The sequence below is a fragment of the Schistocerca cancellata genome, chromosome 6 (genome assembly GCF_023864275.1).
Source record: "Schistocerca cancellata isolate TAMUIC-IGC-003103 chromosome 6, iqSchCanc2.1, whole genome shotgun sequence".
NCBI lineage: Eukaryota > Metazoa > Arthropoda > Insecta > Orthoptera > Acrididae > Schistocerca > Schistocerca cancellata.
Window position 1 is genome coordinate 642318233 of NC_064631.1, and position 21816 is coordinate 642340048.

A 21816-nucleotide genomic window follows, 5' to 3' on the forward strand; every position below is an offset into this window, starting at 1 on the left:
ATTTTTATTTATTTTTTATTTCTTTACAGTCCACTCTGTCGTGTATTACATTTTTTGTGCCTCTTTCAAGTGACCATTACAGGGACAGGAACGAGATTTGACGGAAACATTTTTTAGCGAAGTATCAAACTGAGAGAGATGAAATTTACTAATGAGACAGTAAACCATTTGCCATAAACAGTTTTAGTTAGGCATAAGCCAGAGAGAGAGAAAGAGAAAGAGAGAGGTAAAATTTACTCACAAGACTGTACAATATTTCATGTAAAACATTTTTAGTGAAGTATAAAAACACTATATAATTCATTGCGATGGTTCTTGGTAGAGGGCAATGCTGTGATTTTTTTTTCTTTATTGTAATTTTAATCATCTCATACAGGCGGGCTGTCAGCAGCATAGTACGCTGATCTTCAGCCTTAAGTGGTACAATAATATGACATATAGGTGACACAGACAATACAATAAAAACGGCGGGCAAAAAAATGTAGATACGAAAAACGATAAACATGAAGCCGTTCACGCTGGACGAGAAAAAACACTAACACTTGTTGACACGGCGCACATAACACGATGACTGCGACGGCACACGTGAACAGTGGTGACGTGACGGCGAAAGAACACTAAACACAAAACGAAGGCACACACACGAGACACTGATGGCGATGATCTCCGGCGCGCCAATGTCCACTGAGCGTGTACGAGTCCGGGGACCTGCCAAGAGGGGAGGAGGGGGGTGGGAGAGGGAGAGGGGGAGCAGAGATGCCACAGGCAGGGGAGATAGGGGGAAGGGAGGAAGAGGGAGGGGAAATCTGGGGGAAGAGGGGTGGAGGAAGGGGGATGTGGGGAAAAGGAGAGAGAAGGGAGGGAGGGCGCCTAAAGGAAAAGACACAGGAAGTTGGGGGAGGGTCAAAGTTGATAGGAGGGGTAGATGGAGGGGAGGAGGACATCATCAGGGAGGGGGAGCTGGCGGAAGCCACCTTGGGAGAGGGTAAGGAGGGTGGAGAGATGGAGACCGGGTGGGACGTGGGAATACAGATGCGGCAGCGGGCGGGGGTGGGAGAGGATGTGCGAGACAAGCGGGTGAGGAGGGTCGAGTTTATGGGAGGTGTACAGGATCTGTATCCTTTCAAGGAAAAGGAGGAGGTGAGGGAATGGAATGAGATCGTACAGGATCCGCGTGGGGGAGGGGAGACGGATGCGATAGGCGAGGCAGAGAGCATGGCGTTCAAGGATTTGAAGGGATTTATAAAAACGTAGGGGGGGGGGGCGGAGATCCAGGCCGGATGGGCGTAACAAAGGAATGGGGCGGACGAGGGATTTATAGGTGTGGAGGATGGTGGAGGGGTCCTCTTGGCTTGGATTGTCCAGAGATGCGGGGTCCAGTAGAGGCAACGGTCGAGGGTGACGCCAAGGTACTTAAGGGTAGGGTGAGGGCGATAGGACGGCCATAGATGGTGAGATAGAAATCAAGGAGGCGGAAGGAAGTGGTGGTTTTGCCTACAATGATCGCCTGGGTTTTGGAGGGACTGACCTTGAGCAACCACTGGTTGCACCAAGCTGTGAACCGGTCAAGATGGGACTGGAGAAGGAGTTGGGAGCGCTGCAGGGTGGGGGCACGGGCAAGGAAGGCGGTGTCATCGGCAAACTGGAGAAGGTGGACGGGGGGGTGACGGCGGCAGCATGTCCGCCGTATACAAAAGGTACAGAAGGGGGGAGAGGACGGAGCCTTGGGGCACACCGGCGGAGGGAAAAAAGGCGTAGAAATCCGTGTTATGGATGGTGACGTAGGAAGGACGGTGGGAGAGAAAGGAGCCGAACAGACGGACATAGTTAATGGGAAGGGCGAAGGTTTGGAGCTTGAAGAGGAGACCGGAATGCCATACGCAGTCATAAGTACGTTCGAGGTCCAGGGGCGACGGGAATTAAGCTGTTCGGAAAGGAGGTGAAGGAGAAGGTCATCGGAAGAGAGCAATGCTGTGACAAAAACAGGTTCTTATAAGTGTTCGTCTTCTCTACAGCCTTCTGATTGTTATCTACAAGCGAGCATCGTGTTTGCTACTGTGGGCTGAACGAAGGAAGGAGGATAGACATTCCAAACTATAGGGTGGTCCATTGATCGTGACCGGGCCATCTCACGAAAGAAGCGTCAAACGAAAAAACTACAAAGAACGAAACTTGTCTAGCTTGAAGGGGGAAACCAGATGGCGCTGTGGTTGGCCTGCTAGATGGCTCTGTCATAGGTCAAACGGATATCAACTGCGTTTTTTTAAATAGGAACCCCCATTTTTTATTACATATTCGTGTAATACGTAAAGAAATATGAATGTTTTAGTTGGACCAGTTTTTCGCTTTATGATAGATGGCGCTGTAATAGTCATAAACATATGGCTCACAATTTTAGACGAACAGTTGGTAACAGGTAGGTTTTTTAAATTAAAATACAGAACGTAGGTACGTTTGAACATTTTATTTCGGTTGTTCCAATGTGATACATGTACCTTTGTGAACTTATCATTTCTGAGAACGCATGCTGTTACAGAGTGATTACCTGTAAATACCACGTTAATGCAATAAATGCTCAAAATGATGTCCGTCAACCTCAATGCATTTGGCAATTCGTGTAACGCCATTCCTCTCAACAGCGAGTAGTTCGCCTTCCGTAATGTTCGCACATGCATTGAAAATGCGCTGACGCATTTGTCAGCGTTGTCGGTGGATTACGATAGCAAATATCCTCCAACTTTCCCCACATAAAGAAATCCGGGGACGTCAGATCCGGTGAACGTGCGGGCCACGGTATGGTGCTTCGACGTCCAATCCATCTGTCATGAAATATGCTATTCAATACCGCTTCAACCGCACGTGAGCTATATGCCGGACATCCATCATGTTGGGAGTACATCGCCATTCTGTCATACAGTGAAACATCTTGTAGTAACATCGGTAGAACACTACGTAGGAAATCAGCATACATTGCACCATTTAGATTGCCATCGATAAAGTGGGGGCTAATTATCCTTCTTCCCATAACGCCGCACCATACATTAACCCGCCAAGGTCGCTGATGTTCCACTTGTCGCAGCCATCGTGGATTTTCCGTTGCCCAATAGTGCATATTATGCTGGTTTACGTTACCGCTGTTGGTGAATGACGCTTCGTCGCTAAATAGAACGCGTGCAAAAAATATGTCATCGTCCCGTAATTTCTCTTGTACCCAGTGGTAGAACTATACACGACGTTCAAAGTCGTCGCCATGCAATTCCTGGTGCATAGAAATATGGTACGGATGCAATCGATGTTGATGTAGCATTCTCAACACCGAAGTTTTTTAGCTTCCCGATTCTTGCGCAATTTGTCTGCTACTGACGCGCGCATTAGCCGCGACAGCAGCTAAAACACCTACTTGGGCATCATCAAAACAATAGCCATACATCAACACGATATCGACCTTTTCCGCAATTGGTAAATGGTCCATTTTAACACGGATAATGTATCACGAAGCAAATACGGTCCGCTTTGGCGGAATGTTAGGTGATACCACGTACTTATACGTCTGTGACTATTACAGCGCCATCTATCACAAAGCGAAAAAAGTGGTCCAATTATAACATTCATAATTTTTTACGTACTACACGAATATGTAATAAAAAATGGGGTTCCTATTAAAAAAAACGCAGTTGATATCCGTTTGACCTATGGCAGCGCCATCTAGCGGACCAACCATAGCGCCATCTGGTTTCCCTCTTCAAGCTAGACGAGTTTCGTTCTTTGTAGTTTTTTTTTTCCGAAGAACTGGGCATCACAGTCCATGGCCCACGAGAGCCCACACGGATTCCGTATGTCGATCGGCAAGAAGCAGACGTCCTAGATATTGCTATCATAAAAAAATATTGAGACGAACCTCCAGCTCCGCACCGTCGACGATCTTTCGTCTGACCACCGACCTGTTATCAGCATAGTGGAAAACGCAACGCCCAACCTTCCGCCCCCCACCTCACAAACTCTGAACTGGGGTCAATTTCGGACATATCTTGACAACAATATCTGCCCGACGCAGGACGTTTCAACACCGAAAGCCATCGACATCGCGGTACAAACTTTGACGCAGAAGATAAAGGTAGTCAAACGGAGGGCAACTACTCACACGGTCTACCCTGCATTAGCTTTCGACGAGTTTCCGCCTCTACTCCAAGAACTGAAGACACAGAGAAACAGGAGCAGGCGACTTTGGCTCCGCTATAGAAACCCGATCGATCGACGAGAAACACACGTCTTAACACGAGAACTGTACAGGAGAGTGGCCGAGTGGCGGCAGCAGGTCTGGGAAGATATGATGGATGAATTCTTACTTCGAACCAAGAACGAATGGCAGGTAGTTAAGAACATACGACACCAGCGGCCACCTAAACGAGCCATCAGCGGACCAGATGCCGTCCTCTACGACGAACTCGCCCAGGCGGAGCTGTATGCTACGACTTACCAGGAACAGATGTCTACACCAGCGACCCCCGTGAACGCCGTCCGCCTGCAGGAACAGGAAGCCGTCGTTACAGCAGAATGGACTGCTTTTCGTGCTGCGCCTCTGATGAGCCACCCACAACTCACCACACCACCAGAGATCCGTAAAATTATCCGGAAGACTCGGAATAACGCGCCGGGCAACGTCTCCATAAGCAACACCGATTTGAAACAGTTGCCCAGGAAGCCAACTGTGCTCCTTACCCGAATTCTCAACAGCTGTCTTCTGCAGGGATATTTTCCTACGGCATGGAAGACGGCTCGAGTAGTTCCAATACCCACGCCAGGTTAAAGACCCAGTAGAACCCAACAGTTACCGGTCAATTAGCCTCTTGCCAACCCTTGGCAAGGTACTCGAGAGAGTGCTGTTGAAGAGGCTCCATGACACGCTTACAGCGCATGATGTTATACGACCCGACCAATTCGGTTTCAAGGACAAGTTCTCTGCCGAACTTCAACTTCTACGGATCACCGCACGGATACAAGCAGCACTTCACGATTGCTGTCTTCCTTGACATCGAAAAAGCTTACGATAAGGTGTGGCGGCCCAACCTTATCGTCAAACTGCATCGCACTACTCCTATTGCAGATTGTTACATTGGACTCATAGACAGCTTTCTGCAGGACAGGAAACTGTATGTCCGAGTCGACGATAAAAACTCCGAAATGAAACTGATCTCCGCAGGAGTTCCGCAGGGCTTTGTCATTTCGCCTCTGCTTTTCAACTTATATATAAATGACATCCCAACAGTCCCCCTTGTTACGGCGAGGTTTTATGCGGACGATACGGCCTTTCTGACAACTGGACGACACTTGGACCAGCTAATCGCTAGGATGCAACGGCAACTTGCTGTAATGGAACGCTGGGCGCCACAAAATAAGATAACGATCAACCCGACGAAGACGGCAGCCGTTCTGTTCACACGGAGAAAACCAGTTCTGAACGACAGACTCCAAATAGCTGATCAATTTATCCCATGGTCGCCGGGAGTGAAGTATCTCGTTGTCTACCTTGACAAAAATTACTCTTTACGCAGCATATTGACGACAAGAAGACGGCAGCCCAGAAGATGGCCAGGTCATTGATTCCGTTCCTGAAGAGTAAGGATCTCAACACTAAGACTAAACTCCAATTGTATAAGGCAACGGTGGAACCCACAATATTATATGGCTCCACCTCGTGGGGAACTACGTGCGTCTCCAACTACAACAAACTCCAAGCGCTGCAAAACATTTGCTATCGATGGATCATAGGAGCTCCATGGTGGACAAGAAGCGTCGACATCCGCACCGCACTCCACGAGACCACTATACAAGAGAAGGTCCATGACAAGGCTCTCCGAGTTTTTGACAAAATCTATGTCCTTAGGGACGAAGTTCGACAATTAGAATCGGTAGGAGCGGTAAACCCTGCAATATGGCACAAGTATCGAGTACCGAAGTCAATAACGTTTCACCCCCCACAGGCAATCTGTCATAACACGACGAAGCAGTCACACGCAACAGCCTCGACACATTTCACCCTCCACAGGAGATAGACATGACCAATGACAGCAGGCTAAAGGACCCATTGCGTGCCCAACTGAATGTGTAATAAATAAAGTGTTTTGCTTTTATCCTTACATCCCATCCAGAAGAATAAGTAATCAAGGATGATCTCTTCAATCCACACTACATACTAAAAAAAAATAAAAGTAATTTTTTCGTTTGATGCTTATTTCGTGAGATATTTGGCCAGGTCACTATCAATGGACCACCCTGTATATACCTAGAGAGAGAGATGAAATTGCTGGAGGGTGTAAATTTACACAAGTCAGTTGAAGCCTTGATTTTGTTTTCGACGTGGAAATACCATAGAATTGGCAATACTTTTTTGAACATGGCGCCATTTTACGCAGTTCAGGTGAAGTTTATATATTTTATCGATGCCACATATGTGCGTGTGAGATAAGAGGTACAGTATTTGATAAACATTTTGAACATGCCGCATCTTGGATTGCAGCATCAGATTTGAGAGGATTACAAAGCACAAGTAGAGTAGTTCCGCCATAAAGGACTTTTTTCAGTTATGTCATCTTGCGTTTTTTTAAATTTCCCGCGACCGCCATCTTGGAGTTTTAAATTTTGGTGACCGTCATCTTGGATTATTTGGTGCCTGTATTGCCAACTAGTCGTGACCTGAGAACTGTGCACCAAAAAGCAGGTAGCTACACTACTAGAGGGTTCCCTCGAAAGTATCTCACATGCAAGAGAAGGGAGCAGGATGCTGGCTGTGGAGACTGCATTCCGAGTCAGGCAGCCACACACAGCGCATCACTGATGCTGAGCGCTCCACTGCTGCGAGAGAGAGGCCGTCGTGGCTTATCCAAGCTGCCCAGCGGAAGACACTGCTGTGTGCTTTTCTCACAGCACTAAGCAAAACTGTCGCGTGCACTGAGCAGTAGTACAAGGAGAAGAAGGTACCGAGGAAAATTTGGCAAGAAGTCCAGAAGTGCCTCAGGCAGAGACTGTGCTTCACCAACCAATATGGCGAATGATGATACAAATGACCTACTGACTTTCGACGTTTGACAAATATCAGAAAGTGAAGAGAACCTCACGTTCCAGAACTCTGGGGACGAACTGAGCCGCTTCCGAGAAGAGGACGACGATCAACCATTGTAGGTAAGGACAACGAATGGTCTGATGCGGATCGACGACCAACAGATGACTGCCCAGGATCACGAGGGCCTCGAAACTGAGACACTACCCCATGCATTAAGTACACAGGCGACTGCTAGGCAGACTTCCATGACAACCTATGCTGTGTTGTCACATTCGCTTTCGGCGTCAAGTCTGTGGACGATGGCAGCACACTAGAGATATGAGCCAGCTGCACATACAGCCAAGAGACCGTCAGAAATCGGGTGGAGCAGTCTAGTACATCCTACATCCTCTGATACCACTGGTAACCGATGTCCCAATGAGGAGCTTGCTGTGGATTTTGCACAAGAAGTCAGTCGAGATGGGTCCGGACGACATCGGACGAGGCAGTAGTACAGCTTCATAACAGCAACCGACAGGTAAACTCCGCCCCTTTTCGTCTAGGACGCCCACAGGAGGCTACAGCGAGATCTTCGAGGTCACGAAGTTTTCAGGCTTCCGAGTAACAGTGAACTCTCTCGCCTTTGACCTGGACACACGGCTACAGTGCTTCAGATGCCAGGAAACTGGCCACGTAGCAAAACGCGCCATAATATGCAGCAGTGAGCAGGAAACCGTGACTCGCGCACCTGCGACAAGAAAAACTCCCAGCCCGTGTGTATTTGTCGGCCACGGAGGACAGTGGATAGCGTAATGGTGAGGGTGTGAGGCGTTTAAAGACTGCACCCGCTTCTCAAAGGAATAAAAAGAAGCTGGAAAACCAGGGAAATACAGGGTGATTCAAAAAGAATACCACAACTTTAAAAATGTGTATTTAATGAAAGAAACATAATATAACCTTCTGTTATACATCATTACAAAGAGTATTTAAAAAGGTTTTTTTTTCACTCAAAAACAAGTTCAGAGATGTTCAATATGGCCCCCTCCAGACACTCGAGCAATATCAACCCGATACTCCAACTCGTTCCACACTCTCTGTAGCATATCAGGCGTACCAGTTTGGATAGCTGCTGTTATTTCTCGTTTCAAATCATCAATGGTGGCTGGGAGAGGTGGCCGAAACACCATATCCTTAACATACCCCCATAAGAAAAAATCGCAGGGGGTAAGATCAGGGCTTCTTGGAGGCCAGTGATGAAGTGCTCTGTCACGGGCTGCCTGGCGGCCGATCCATCGCCTCGGGTAGTTGACGTTCAGGTTTCATAACTAACCTTTTTCGTAGGACTCTCCATACAGTTGATTGTGGAATTTGCAGCTCTCTGCTAGCTCTGCGAGTCGGTTTTCCTGGGCTGCGAACAAATGCTTGCTGGATGCGTGCTACATTTTCATCACTCGTTCTCGGCCGTCCAGAACTTTTCCCTTTGCACAAACACCCATTCTCTGTAAACTGTTTATACCAACGTTTAATACACCACCTATCACGAGGTTTAACACCATACTTCGTTCGAAATGCACGCTGAACAACTGTCGTCGATTCACTTCTGCCGTACTCAATAACACAAAAAGCTTTCTGTTGAGCGGTCGCCATCTTAGCATCAACTGACGCTGACGCCTAGTCAACAGCGCCTCAAGCGAACAAATGTACAACTAAATGAAACTTTATAGCTCCCTTAATTCGCCAACAGATAGTGCTTAGCTCTGCCTTTTGTCGTTGCAGAGTTTTAAATTCCTAAAGTTGTGGTATTCTTTTTGAATCACCCTGTATAGTAAAAGGAGATGTGGCCAGTGAGCGGCGAGTGCAACAAACGAGCAACCACAGCCCAGCCGCCTGTGCCAAAGGAGCGCACGCCTCGACTGCGCAGCGCGAGCCTGTGGGGGAACCCGCCAAAAGGCTGGCCGCAAGATGAGACGCAGGTCTGTGAGGTGACGCAGGGTGACTTAGGATGAGTTTTTGCGAACCACACAACTGAATGGTCCTGCGCACGTTAGAGCGCAGAGTGGCGTGACGCGGTTCCTGCGCTTGGTGACCCTGCGGACCGCAGTCTCCTGTACGCACTTCACTGCGAGGCTCACGGTGGATCTGGCTGTTGGTAGTTCGAAATGGAGGAAAAGCTAATTGAAGCCGTACGTGTTCGCAAAGTTCTGTATGATGTAATATATGAATTTATTAAATTTTTTAACGGGGAAACATTGTTACGAAAAATCGTGAAAAATTACATGTACACTCCTGGAAATGGAAAAAAAAAAACACATTGACACCGGTGTGTCAGACCCACCATACTTGCTCCGGACACTGCGAGAGGGCTGTACAAGCAATGATCACACGCACGGCACAGCGGACACACCAGGAACCGCGGTGTTGGCCGTCGAATGGCGCTAGCTGCGCAGCATTTGTGCACCGCCGCCGTCAGTGTCAGCCAGTTTGCCGTGGCATACGGAGCTCCATCGCAGTCTTTAACACTGGTAGCGTGCAGCGACAGCGTGGACGTGAACCGTATGTGCAGTTGACGGACTTTGAGCGAGGGCGTATAGTGGGCATGCGGGAGGCCGGGTGGACGTACCGCCGAATTGCTCAACACGTGGGGCGTGAGGTCTCCACAGTACATCGATGTTGTCGCCAGTGGTCGGCGGAAGGTGCACGTGCCCGTCGACCTGGGACCGGACCGCAGCGACGCACGGATGCACGCCAAGACCGTAGGATCCTACGCAGTGCCGTAGGGGACCGCACCGCCACTTCCCAGCAAATTAGGGACACTGTTGCTCCTGGGGTATCGGCGAGGGCCATTCGCAACCGTCTCCATGAAGCTGGGCTACGGTCCCGCACACCGTTAGGCCGTCTTCCGCTCACGCCCCAACATCGTGCAGCCCGCCTCCAGTGGTATCGCGACAGGCGTGAATGGAGGGACGAATGGAGACGTGTCGTCTTCAGCGATGAGAGTCGCTTCTGCCTTGGTGCCAATGATGGTCGTATGCGTGTTTGGCGCCGTGCAGGTGAGCGCCACAATCAGGGCTGCATACGACTGAGGCACACAGGGCCAACACCCGGCATCATGGTGTGGGGAGCGATCTCCTACACTGGCCGTACACCACTGGTGATCGTCGAGGGGACACTGAATAGTGCACGGTACATCCAAACGGTCATCGAACCCATCGTTCTACCATTCCTAGACCGGCAAGGGAACTTGCTGTTCCAACAGGACAATGCACGTCCGCATGTATCCCGTGCCACCCAACGTGCTCTAGAAGGTGTAAGTCAACTACCCTGGCCAGCATAATCTCCGGATCTGTCCCCCATTGAGCATGTTTGGGACTGGATGAAGCGTCGTCTCACGCGGTCTGCACGTCCGGCACGAACGCTGGTCCAACTGAGGCGCCAGGTGGAAATGGCATGGCAAGCCGTTCCACAGGACTACATCCAGCATCTCTACGATCGTCTCCATGGGAGAATAGCAGCCTGCATTGCTGCGAAAGGTGGATATACACTGTACTAGTGCCGACATTGTGCATGCTCTGTTGCCTGTGTCTATGTGCCTGTGGTTCTGTCAGTGTGATCATGTGATGTATCTGACCCCAGGAATGTGTCAATAAAGTTCCCCCTTCCTGGGACAATGAATTCACGGTGTTCTTATTTCACTTTCCAGGAGTGTATGTAGGTTATACAGGGCTATTACAAATGGTTGAAGCGATTTCATAAATTCACTGTTGCTCCATTAATTGACATATGGTCACGACACACTACAGATACGTAGAAAAACTCATAAAGTTTTGTTCGGCTGAAGCCGCACTTCAGGTTTCTGCCGTCAGAGCGCTCGAGAGGGCAGTGAGACAAAATGGCGACAGGAGTCGAGAAAGCGTATGTCGTGCTTGAAATGCACTCACATCAGTCAGTCATAACAGACACTTTAGGACGAAGTTCAACAAAGATCCACCAACTGCTAACTCCATTCGGCGATGGTATGCGCAGTTTAAAGCTTCTGGATGCCTCTGTAAGGGGAAATCGACGGGTCGGCCTGCAGTGAGCGAAGAAACGGTTGAACGTGTGCGGTCAAGTTTCACGCGTAGCCCGTGGAAAATTGGCTCATGACACAACTGGAGACCGACAGTGCCGACTTCATCTTTCAACAGGATGGTGCTCCACCGCACTTCCATCATGATGTTCGGCATTTCTTAAACAGGAGATTGGAAGACCGATGGATCGGTCGTGGTGGAGATCATGATCAGAATTCATGTCATGGCCTCCACGCTCTCTCGACTTAACCCCATGCGATTTCTTTCTGTGGGGTTATGTGAAAGATTCAGTGTTTAAACCTCCTCTACCAAAGAAACGTGCCAGAACTGCGAGCTCGCATCAACGATGCTTTCGAACTCATTGATGGGGACATGCTGCGCCGAGTGTGGGAGGAACTTGATTATCGGCTTGATGTCTGCCGAATCACTAAAGGGGTACATATCGAACATTCGAGAATGCCTAAAAAAACTTTTTGAGTTTTTGTATGTGTGTGCAAAGCATTTTAAAAATATCTCAAATAATAAAGTTATTGTAGAGTTGTGAAATCGCTTCAATCATTTGTAATAACCCTGTATATAATATATTAATGAAATAGGTACCTAAAAACCATCCTGTATTAGAATGCAACGTTGTGTCAAAATATCAAAGCAATCGGTCAAGAGCTTTCGGAGGTTAGTGCCTATTCACAAACCAACAGAACATTTTTATATATAGAGATACATGTTAATCATAATAGCTTACCTCAAAAACACAGCTAGTTTCTCCCTGGTTCCAATCGGCCTCGTACCGTTGCATCCCTGTCTGTCAATTCCATTCTTGATGAGACCATGCACTTCTTGGAATTGATCACGGTTTAATCCAAAATAGTTCGTGAATTTTTCATCATCAAATTCCTTAGTTAAAGCGAATCAATCCCCCATGACTTAGTCTTCTTTTCATGTACGCACTTTTTTCTGCTTTTTGTTTCATCAAACCGATGTAACACACCGTTTCGAACTCAAACTCAGAATCGGAATCCGATTCTGAACTTATATCTATTAACATAGCACAAGTAGTCGCCATCTCTGCCAGAGCCAAAGTTCCTCAGCAAACTGCGATCCAACTTGTGATGATTGTCGCCGTGACTCACGCTGCCGTGAGGAATTTGGCGTGAGCCCCCCTGCGCCACCTCACGGGCCAGCGTCTCAGCTTGCGGCCCGCCCTCGAGAGGTGAGGGAAGCGACAGGCTGACGTGGCAGCAGTCGCCGATTCGCCGGCGAGACGACGACTCGGAGGCGTCCAGTCGAGCAGGTATACTACTCCACTCGGGACTCCGGAGGAGCGGCCGCGAGCAGAGAGTGCAGCATTCGCCTCCGGAACACAGACGAGCCGACACTCACTCGCCAAGCAATGAGGACGACCGCACGCACGGTCTCGAGCCACGAAACTCAGTCGCGACGCCGGTAGCTCACGGCGTGTCGAGGCCGACGGAACAGTTTGCGGCAGCAGAGTGCGACGCCACGGTAGCAGCACTGGCAGCTCCGACTGAGGTTCTTGCAGGTTTGCGTCTGTCTTAAGACGAACGCCGGAGCTGTCCCCATTATATCTCCCCCCCCCCCCCCCCCCCAATAGATCCCTAACGAGAAGATATAATCTACGAGATGCATTCATGTTCTAAGGCCTCTGATTTTTTTTCTCCGGACTGGAAAGAGATAGAAACATGCGCATTGTTTTAAAATGAGGCCGCGTTCATTGTCAATACGTCCCAGAGATGGCAGCACCGTACGGCAGATGGAATTTTACCGCCAGCGGCGAGAATGAGAACTATTTTAAATACTTAAAATGGCGACGTTTACCTTCCTTGAACAGCGTGCAATCATTCGTTTTCTGAATTTGCGTGGTGTGAAACCAATTGAAATTAATCGACAGTTGAAGGAGACATGTGGTGATGGAGTTATGGATGTGTCGAAAGTGCGTTCGTGGGTGCGACAGTTTAATGAAGGCAGAACATCGTGTGACAACAAACCGAAACAACCTCGGGCTCGCACAAGCCGGTCTGATGACATGATCGAGAAAGTGGAGAGAATTGTTTTGGGGGATCGCCGAATGACTGTTGAACAGATCGCCTCCAGAGTTGGCATTTCTGTGGGTTCTGTGCATACAATCCTGCATGACGACCTGAAAATGCGAAAAGTGTCATCCAGGTGGGTGCCACGAATGCTGACGGACGACCACGGCTGCCCGTGTGGCATGTTGCCAAGCAATGGTGACGCGCAACGACAGCACGAATGGGACTTTCTTTTCGTCGGTTGTGACAATGGATGAGACGTGGATGCCATTTTTCAATCCAGAAACAGAGCGCCAGTCAGCTCAATGGAAGCACACAGATTCACCGCCACCAAAAAAATTTCGGGTAACCGCCAGTGCTGAAAAAATGATGGTGTCCATGTTCTGGGACAGCGAGGGCGTAATCCTTACCCATTGCGTTCCAAAGGGCGCTACGGTAACAGGTGCATCCTACGAAAATGTTTTGAAGAACAAATTCCTTCCTGCACTGCAACAAAAACGTCCGGGAAGGGCTGCGCGAGTGCTGTTTCACCAAGACAGCGCACCCGCACATCGAGCTAACGTTACGCAACAGTTTCTTCGTGATAACAACTTTGAAGTGATTCCTCATGCTCCCTACTCCCCTGACTTGGCTCCTAGTGACTTTTGGCTTTTTCCAACAATGAAAGACACTCTCCGTGGCCGCACATTCACCAGCCGTGCTGCTATTGCCTCAGCGATTTTCCTGTGGTCAAAACAGACACCTAAAGAAGCCTTCGCCGTTGCCATGGAATCATGGCGTCAGCGTTGTGAAAAAATGTGTACCTCTGCAGGGCGATTACGTCGAGAAGTAACACCAGTTTCATCGATTTCGGGTGAGTAGTTAATTAGAAAAAAAATCGGAGGCCTTAGAACTTGAATGCACCTCGTATTATGTCTCACCCCAAGCCAGCAGGAAAAAAAAAAAAAAAAAAAAAAAAAAAAAAACGGAGTCACAACAGAATTAAAGAGACAGAGGCAAGAGAAGGCTGCAGGGAGTACTCACCGAGGGCGGGGGCGTAGGCGGCGACGGCCATGACGGCCTCGCGGTGGCGCAGCTGCAGCCAGATGTGTGTGCTGCTGCGGGCGCGCCCGTCCGGCCCCACGCTGGCGTTGGTCGTCGCGAAGCCGTGCTCCTGCACCTGCCACGAGGTGCCGGGCGCCGTCGCCAACCTGAGCTGCCGGCACACGAGACGGCGAAGGGCACAGTGACGGGACGACGTGGCAATAGCTCGGTGTAAATTTGTTAGCTTTACACTATGATGAAGCAGCTCCATTTTGGAAAGAGACACTGGACATGTGTGAAGATTAAAGTTTCAACAACTATCTCTTGATTATGGTAGAAACTTGCCAGCAGCCATAATAGCTTAGCTACTTACAAATTCCATTTTATGCAAAGCCTAGAGAAAGCATTTATTGGTCAACTCCTTCTACTTGTAACGGGGCATCCTTCTCTAGCATTACATTCCCCCGACAGTAGTTGTCGATACTTAGAAAGGTCAATGTTATCTCGTTGCTTTTCTGAAAACTTTTATATGGTTTTACACACAACACGTTATATTTCAAGCTGAAATTTATGAAAAGGAATTACTTTAAAAATATTTTAGTTCCGACGCTATAATCTATAACTACTAGTTCTGAATGAACAGTTAAAATTTTTTCCTTAGAAACATTTGAATTACGAAATATTTGCACACTTAAAATTCTTTTACTAATTACGCAGTCCTGTACTGTATACTATGTTTATTTTTGTATTCATTTATGAAATAATAATCGAACTTAATAATGTAACGAAGACTAGAAGGAATTCATTTATTAAGAAAAACTGTAAACCCTTTGGAATATTGTTTTTTCCGCAGAGTGTGGGGCTTGTAAGCTTCCCCTGATGTGATCAGACGTATTTCTCTATAATACATCTACATCTACATCTACATTTATACTCCGCAAGCCACTGTGTGGCGGAGGACACTTTACGTGCCACTGTCATTACCTCCCTTTCCTGTTCCAGTCGCGTATGGTTCGCGGGAAGAACGACTGCAGGAAAGCCTCCGTGCGCGCTCGAATCTCTCTAATTTTACATTCGTGATCTCCTCGGGGGATATAAGTAGGGGGGAAGCAATATATTCGATACCTCATCCACAAACGCACCCTCTCGAAACCTGGACGGCAAGCTACACCGCGATGCAGAGCGCCTCTCTTCCTCTCTTACAGAGTCTGCCACTTGAGTTTGCTAAACATCTCCGTAACGCTATCACGCTTACCAAATAACTCAGTGACGTTCTTTGGATCTTCTCTATCTCCTCCGTCAACCCGACCTGGTACGGATCCCACACTGATGAGCAATACTCAAGTATAGGTCGAACGAGTGTTTTGTAAGCCACCTCCTTTGTTGATGGATAGGTGTGAACAATGTAATTTCCGTTTTGTTAATGTGGAAAATCAAAAGACTGTATGATATACTAAAATGTGACAAAATATATTTACCTAAGAAAAACTGCAACAACGATCTTCAAATTCATTTATTTCAAACCAACCGTGAGGACCTGATGTGAGATTTTCAGCTTCAAGAATCAGACCCCTAGACAAGAAGAACTGGAGCCATCTCAACATGACAAGTTAAGTAAACTTGAAAGTTTATTGTAATCTTCGCTTCTCTCAAAATCTTCATAAAGACCTTGCTTACTAATTACTTGGACTGGCCATCGTTTAGTATGGACAATAGCTCGAAGAAGGAAGGACGGGGCAGATTATATATTCTACTGACCAATTTCCTAGCAGAACAAATTAATGTACACATCATTAACGGAAAAAAAATAGTTTGAGTGTTGTGGAAATCTAATTTTTGCAGATCTTCAATGCATTAGCGTTATCAATGGAAATACACACTGTAAACTGATTTGCTTCAATATCAAAAGAGTACTCTTATCACATGCACATCGGTGTATTGTACATTTAAGCTACATATTTTCTGCTAATTTGCTAATTTAAATAGAATTAATTATGGTGTCACTGTTGCCAACTTATTCTCCAGGAAATTTAACTGACATCTGAAGGTTGCACATAGTCCTGACACCCAAAGATTGTTTTTTTTTTTTTTTTTTTTTCTACTCTCGTGGCAAAACAAATATGCCATACACGGTGGGGGAAGTCAGCAGCACTGGTTGCACACAAATCTTTTTAGTTTTTGGTGGCTAAGTCGCTGTTATTATTATTATTTTAGTGTCCAGGGGAGTACAGTAAAGTCATTTAAAAATTCAAAATAATACAATACAATTCAGTATCTACAATATATACGTTAGAATTTGTACATGTCAAATTGATTTTGAGGCCCAAAATTCGGCAGGTCTGATCGCTGGTACATTTGCTCAAAGCAGATCCTCCGGCGTGCAGGCTTGAGGCATCTTCGGGCAGATCGAGAAGGCGTCCACTATAATGAAGTTCTCCACATTCGCAGGTTGCATCTGCAGTAATGTAGCCCCACTGCTTCAGGTTTTGTCTGAACCGCGTCGCTCCAGTTAACAGCCTGTTCAAAGTCTTCCACATCTCGCAGGGTTGATGCAAACCAGCGTTTGGTTCTTCCTTTGAGTTTCGTTTGTTACTTCCAGTTGCCTCGTTTCGCCACAGGTCTATTCGGCGAGCGGAAGCTGATGTAATAGCTTCAGTTGTTTGAAGAAAGCTCTTTCTCGACTTGATCTTAGGACATGGTGTTGTGCTTCCAAACAAGGGGTGTCTGGAATCATTTTCCTGTTTCTTCCTCTCAACTTCTGTCGCTGTTCTTCGTCTCATATCCGGGAATGCTAAGACTATAAGGTAACAGATTTTGTTATCTGGAGTCGGTCGTAGGCAACCGTTTATAATGCGGCCCGTCTCGTTAAGAGTGATGTCAACGTGCTTGGTGTGTCGCAATTCTGCCAGACAGCTGCAGCATATTCTGCCGCAGAGGAACATATAGATAGAGCAGAAATATGTAAGACGTTTGGTTGAGCCTCCCACACGCTGTTAGTGAGCTTGCGCATAGTATTATTTCTGTTAAAGACTTAAGCTTCACGTTCTCGTAATGGTATTTGAAAGTAAGTGTGCTGTCGAGCTTTACTCTGAGTTATATAGGGGCGTCACAGTGTTGTAACTGCTTTCCATTCCGAGTTACTTCCACTTTTCTCCTAGCTTGTCTCTTTCTCAAATGAAACGCACCGACCTGTGTTTGGGATTGATTGGGGATTGGTTGGTTATAGACGCAGTACTCTGCCAGATCTTCGAGTAAAGGGTGACGAAAATTTAATAGTCATGGGTGACTGGAATTCGGTAGAAGGAAAAGGAAGAGAAGGAAACGTAATAGGTGAATATGGAATGGGGGTAATAAATGAAAGAGGAAGCCACCGGGTAGAATTTTGCACAGAGCATAACTTAATCATAGCTAACACTTGGTTCAAGAGTCATAAAAGAAGGCTGTATACATGGAAGAGGCCTGGAGATACTCGAAGGTTTCAGATAGATTATATAATGGTAAGGCAGAGATTTAGGAACCAGATTTTAAACTGTAAGACATTTCCAAGGGCAGATGTGGACTCTGACCACAATTTATTGGTTATGAACTGTAGATTAAAATTGAAGAAACTGCAAAAAGGTGGAAATTTAATACGATGGGACCTGGGTAAACTGATTAAACCAGAGGTTGTACACAGTTTCAGGAAGAGCATAACGGAATAATTGAAAGGAATGGGGGAAATAAATACAGTAGAAGAGGAATGGGAAGCTCTCAGGGATGAAGTAGTGAAGGCAGCAGAGGATCAAGTAGGTAAAAAGACGAGAGCTAGTAGAAATCTTTGGGTAACAGAAGAAATATTGAATTTAATTGATGAAAGGAGAAAATATAAAAATGCAGTAAATGAAGCAGGCAAAAAGGAATACAAATGTCTCAAAAATGAGATCGACAGGAAGTGCAAAATGGCTAAGCAGGGATGGCTATAGGACAAATGTAAGGAAGTAGTGGCTTATCTCACTAAGGGTGAGATAGATACTGCCTACAGGAAAATTAAAGAGACCTTTGGATAAAAGAGAACCACTTGTATGAATATCAAGAGCTCAGATGGAAACCCAGTTCTAAGCAAAGAAGGGACAGTAGAAAGGTGGAAGGAGTATATAATAGAGGGCCTATACAAGGGTGATGTACTTGAGGACAATATTATGGAAATGGAAGAGGATGTAGATGAAGATGAAATGGGAGATATGATACTGCGTGAAGAGTTTAACAGAGCACTGAAAGACCTGAGTCGAAACAAGGCCCCGGGAGTAGACAACACTCCATTAGAACTACTGACGGCCTTAGGAGATCCAGTCCTGACAAAACTCTACCATCTGATGAGCAAGATATATGAGACAGGCGAAATACACTCAGACTTCAAGAAGAATATAATAATTCCAATCCCAAAGAAAGCAGGTGTTGACAGATGTGAAAATTACCTAACTATCACTTTAATAAGTCACGGCTGCAAAATACTAACACGAATTCTTTACAGACGAATGGAAAAACTGGTAGAAGCCGACCTCGGGGAAGATCAGTTTGGATTCCGTAGAAATATTGGAACACGTGAGGCAATACTGACCCTACGACATCTTAGAAGATAGATTAAGGAAAGGCAAACCTACGTTTCTAGCATTTGTAGACTTAGAGAAAGCTTTTGACAATGTGCACTGGAATACTCTCTTTCAAATTCTGAAGGTGGCAGGGGTAAAATACAGGGAGCGAAAGGCTATTTACAATTTTGTATAGAAACCAAATGGCAGTTATAAGAGTCGAGGGACATGAAAGGAAAGAAGTGGTTGGGAAGGGAGTGAGACAGGGTTGTAGCCTCTCCCTGATATTCAATCTGTATATTGAGCGAGCAGTGAAGGAAACAAAAGAAAAATTCGGAGTAGGTATTAAAATCCATGGAGAAGAAATAAAAACTTTGAGGTTTGCTGATAACATTGTAATTCCGTGAGAGACAGCAAAGGACTTGGAAGAGCAGTTGAATGGAATGGATAGTGTCTTGAAAGGAGGATATAAGATGAACATCAACAAAAGCAAAATGAAGATAGTGGAATGTAGTCAAATTAAGTTGGGTGATGCTGGGGGAATTAAATTAGGAAATGAGACACTTAAAGTAGTAAAGGAGTTTTGCTATTTTGGGAGCAAAGTAACTGACGATGGTCGAAGTGGAGAGGATATAAAATGTAGACTGACATTGGCAAGGAAAGCGTTTGTGAAGAAGAGAAATTTGTTAACATGGAGTATAGATTTAAGAGTCAGGACGTCGTTTCTGAAAGCATTTGTGTGGAATGTAGGTTTGTATGGAAGTGAAACATGGAGGATAAACAGTTTAAACAAGAAGAGAATAGAAGCTTTCGAAATGTGTTGCTACAGAAGAATGCTGAAGATTAGATGGGTAGATCACAGAACTAATGACAAGGTATTGAATAGAATTGGGTATAAGAGGAGTTTGTGTCATAACTTGACCAGAAGGAGGGATCAGATGGTAGGATATGTTCTTGGGCATCAAGGGATCAACAATTTAGTATTGGAGGGCAGCGTGGAGGGTAAAAATCGTAGAGGGAGACCAAGAGATGAATACACTAAGCAGATTGAGAAAGATGTAGGTTGCAGTAGGTACTGGAAGATGAAGAAGCTTGCACAGGATAGAGTAGCATGGAGAGCTGCATCAAATCAGTCTTAGGACTGAAGATCACAACAACAACATTCTACCAGATCTTCGAGGGCTGCAGTATAAGTTTCATTTCTACCATTTTAGACATTCTCGCTTGGGCTGCAATCGCTGTGCCGTCAGCACATATGAAAGATCTTGCTTGTGTTCAGACAGGTTGATCATTGGTGTAGATATTGTACCGCAGCGGTGTTAACACATTGCCTTGAAGAAGACCGCGCCGCTCTGCTGGATTCTCCATCGGCTTTTTTTGTTGTTCAGGCTGACAAGGAACCACCTGTTTTTAGTAGAGTTTGGATGAACTGAGTTAATCGGTAGTCCTTGTTGGCCGAATAAATCTCCCTTGCGAGATTGTTGTGATTTAATGGGATTTCCCTGGACGGAAACCTGCCTGTTGTTTAATAAGGGTCTGGTCTACATATCCGTATATGCTGTTCAGAATCATTCTTTCCAACAGTTTGTGTAGATGACAGAGAAGCGAGACTGGTCGAAAAACCTTTGCGTCTGTCGGATCTTTCCCATGTTTCGGTATGGCTACCACTTTAGCGTTATGCCATATTCTGGTTATCTGTCTCTCCGGAACACAGTTGTTAATTAGATTCAAAATCGAGCTTTCGGTACCTGGTCCGAATCTCTTTATTTGTTCAACTCTTAGGCCTGGAGCTTCCTTACTCTTCGTGCAGCGTATGGCATCCTCTAGTTCTGCTCAAGTGAAAGTCGTTTTCCGGAACTTGTCTTTGTAGCTTTGCCGTCTCAGATCGTCTTTTGGTTCTGACACTTAGCAGCAGATGATGATCTATCTGAGTAGGGGTTACACTGGACGATTCAGCAGAATCTCTTGTGTGGTGACCACTAAGGTTTTTCAAGAGTTTCAACGCTTTGCGACTGCTATGCTTCGTGTCTAACTGTGTTGCTACGTTACACCGCTTTTCTGTTCTAGAGGAAGATATGATAGACATCAGTTATTCGCCTGTTTCAATTGTTTCCCCAGAGAAAGGGTACTCATTGAATCGTTGTTAGTATTTCTCCAGTAGCGCTTTTGAAACTTTTTGAGTCCTGGGATGTAGGTAGTTCTAAGCCCCTAGGGACATGTTTCCGTGAGATAGTTTTCACTAGGTTGACAAACTGTGCATACTTTGCTAAATCAATGCATGAATTTCTTTCAAACGTGGGCATGTACACGTAGAGAATAGATCTATCGTCAAGTCAGAAACGAACCCCTAGCTTCTGAAACAAGAGACCATGTCTGGTTTGTTGATAGACATCGCTTCTTGATAAAACATCCTCTAACTTTTTATTCGACGCCGGCCGGGGTGCCGAGCGGTTCTAGGCGCTACAATCTGGAACCGCGCGACCGCTACGGTCGCAGGTTCGAATCCTGTCTCGGGCATGGATGTGTGTGATGTGCTTAGGTTAGTTAGGTTTAAGTAGTTCTAAGTTCTAGGGGACTGATGACCTTAGTAGTTAAGTCCCATAGTGCTCAGAGCCATTTTTTTATTCTACACTTATTCAAAATGAACTGTCTATGTCGCACTTTATTTACTCATATAGATTATGCGTTTCGGCAGACTGTCAGCATCGGATCTTTCTGTCTTCCACTACTAAAAAATAAATAAAAAAACATTTTATCTAGCAAAGGTTTAAAATTTTTATATGATTTTTTTCATTTTTTTCATGAAGTGTAGGCTGTAAGTAATTCAGTCCTTTCAGTACCTGAAATATTACGTTAGTTTCATGTATAGTAGTATAAATGTACCTTAAATCCGCACAAATTGTAAAAACGTACTTACATATATTTCTCATCGCCTCCTAAACCACTGGACCGATTTGAACTAAACTTGCTATGCACGTCATTTACTGCCTGGAAAGACTCACTGCGGGGGTAAGAACCAGAAAACTAGAAGAGGGGTGGAGGTGGGGGTGGAGGTGGAGAAGCCGTGTAGT

General features: G+C 46.2%; 1 protein-coding gene across 1 annotated transcript in view; it reads right to left on the bottom strand.

The window, feature by feature from the left end:
• The window catches only part of LOC126088461 (neuronal acetylcholine receptor subunit alpha-4-like), a 160997-nt gene that overhangs the window by 54924 nt on the left and 84257 nt on the right, over positions 1-21816 (bottom strand). Inside the window, exon 6 of the mRNA XM_049906603.1 lies at positions 14178-14349. Coding sequence (XP_049762560.1) covers positions 14178-14349 — 172 coding nt within the window. The remainder of the gene's footprint in view (positions 1-14177; positions 14350-21816) is intronic.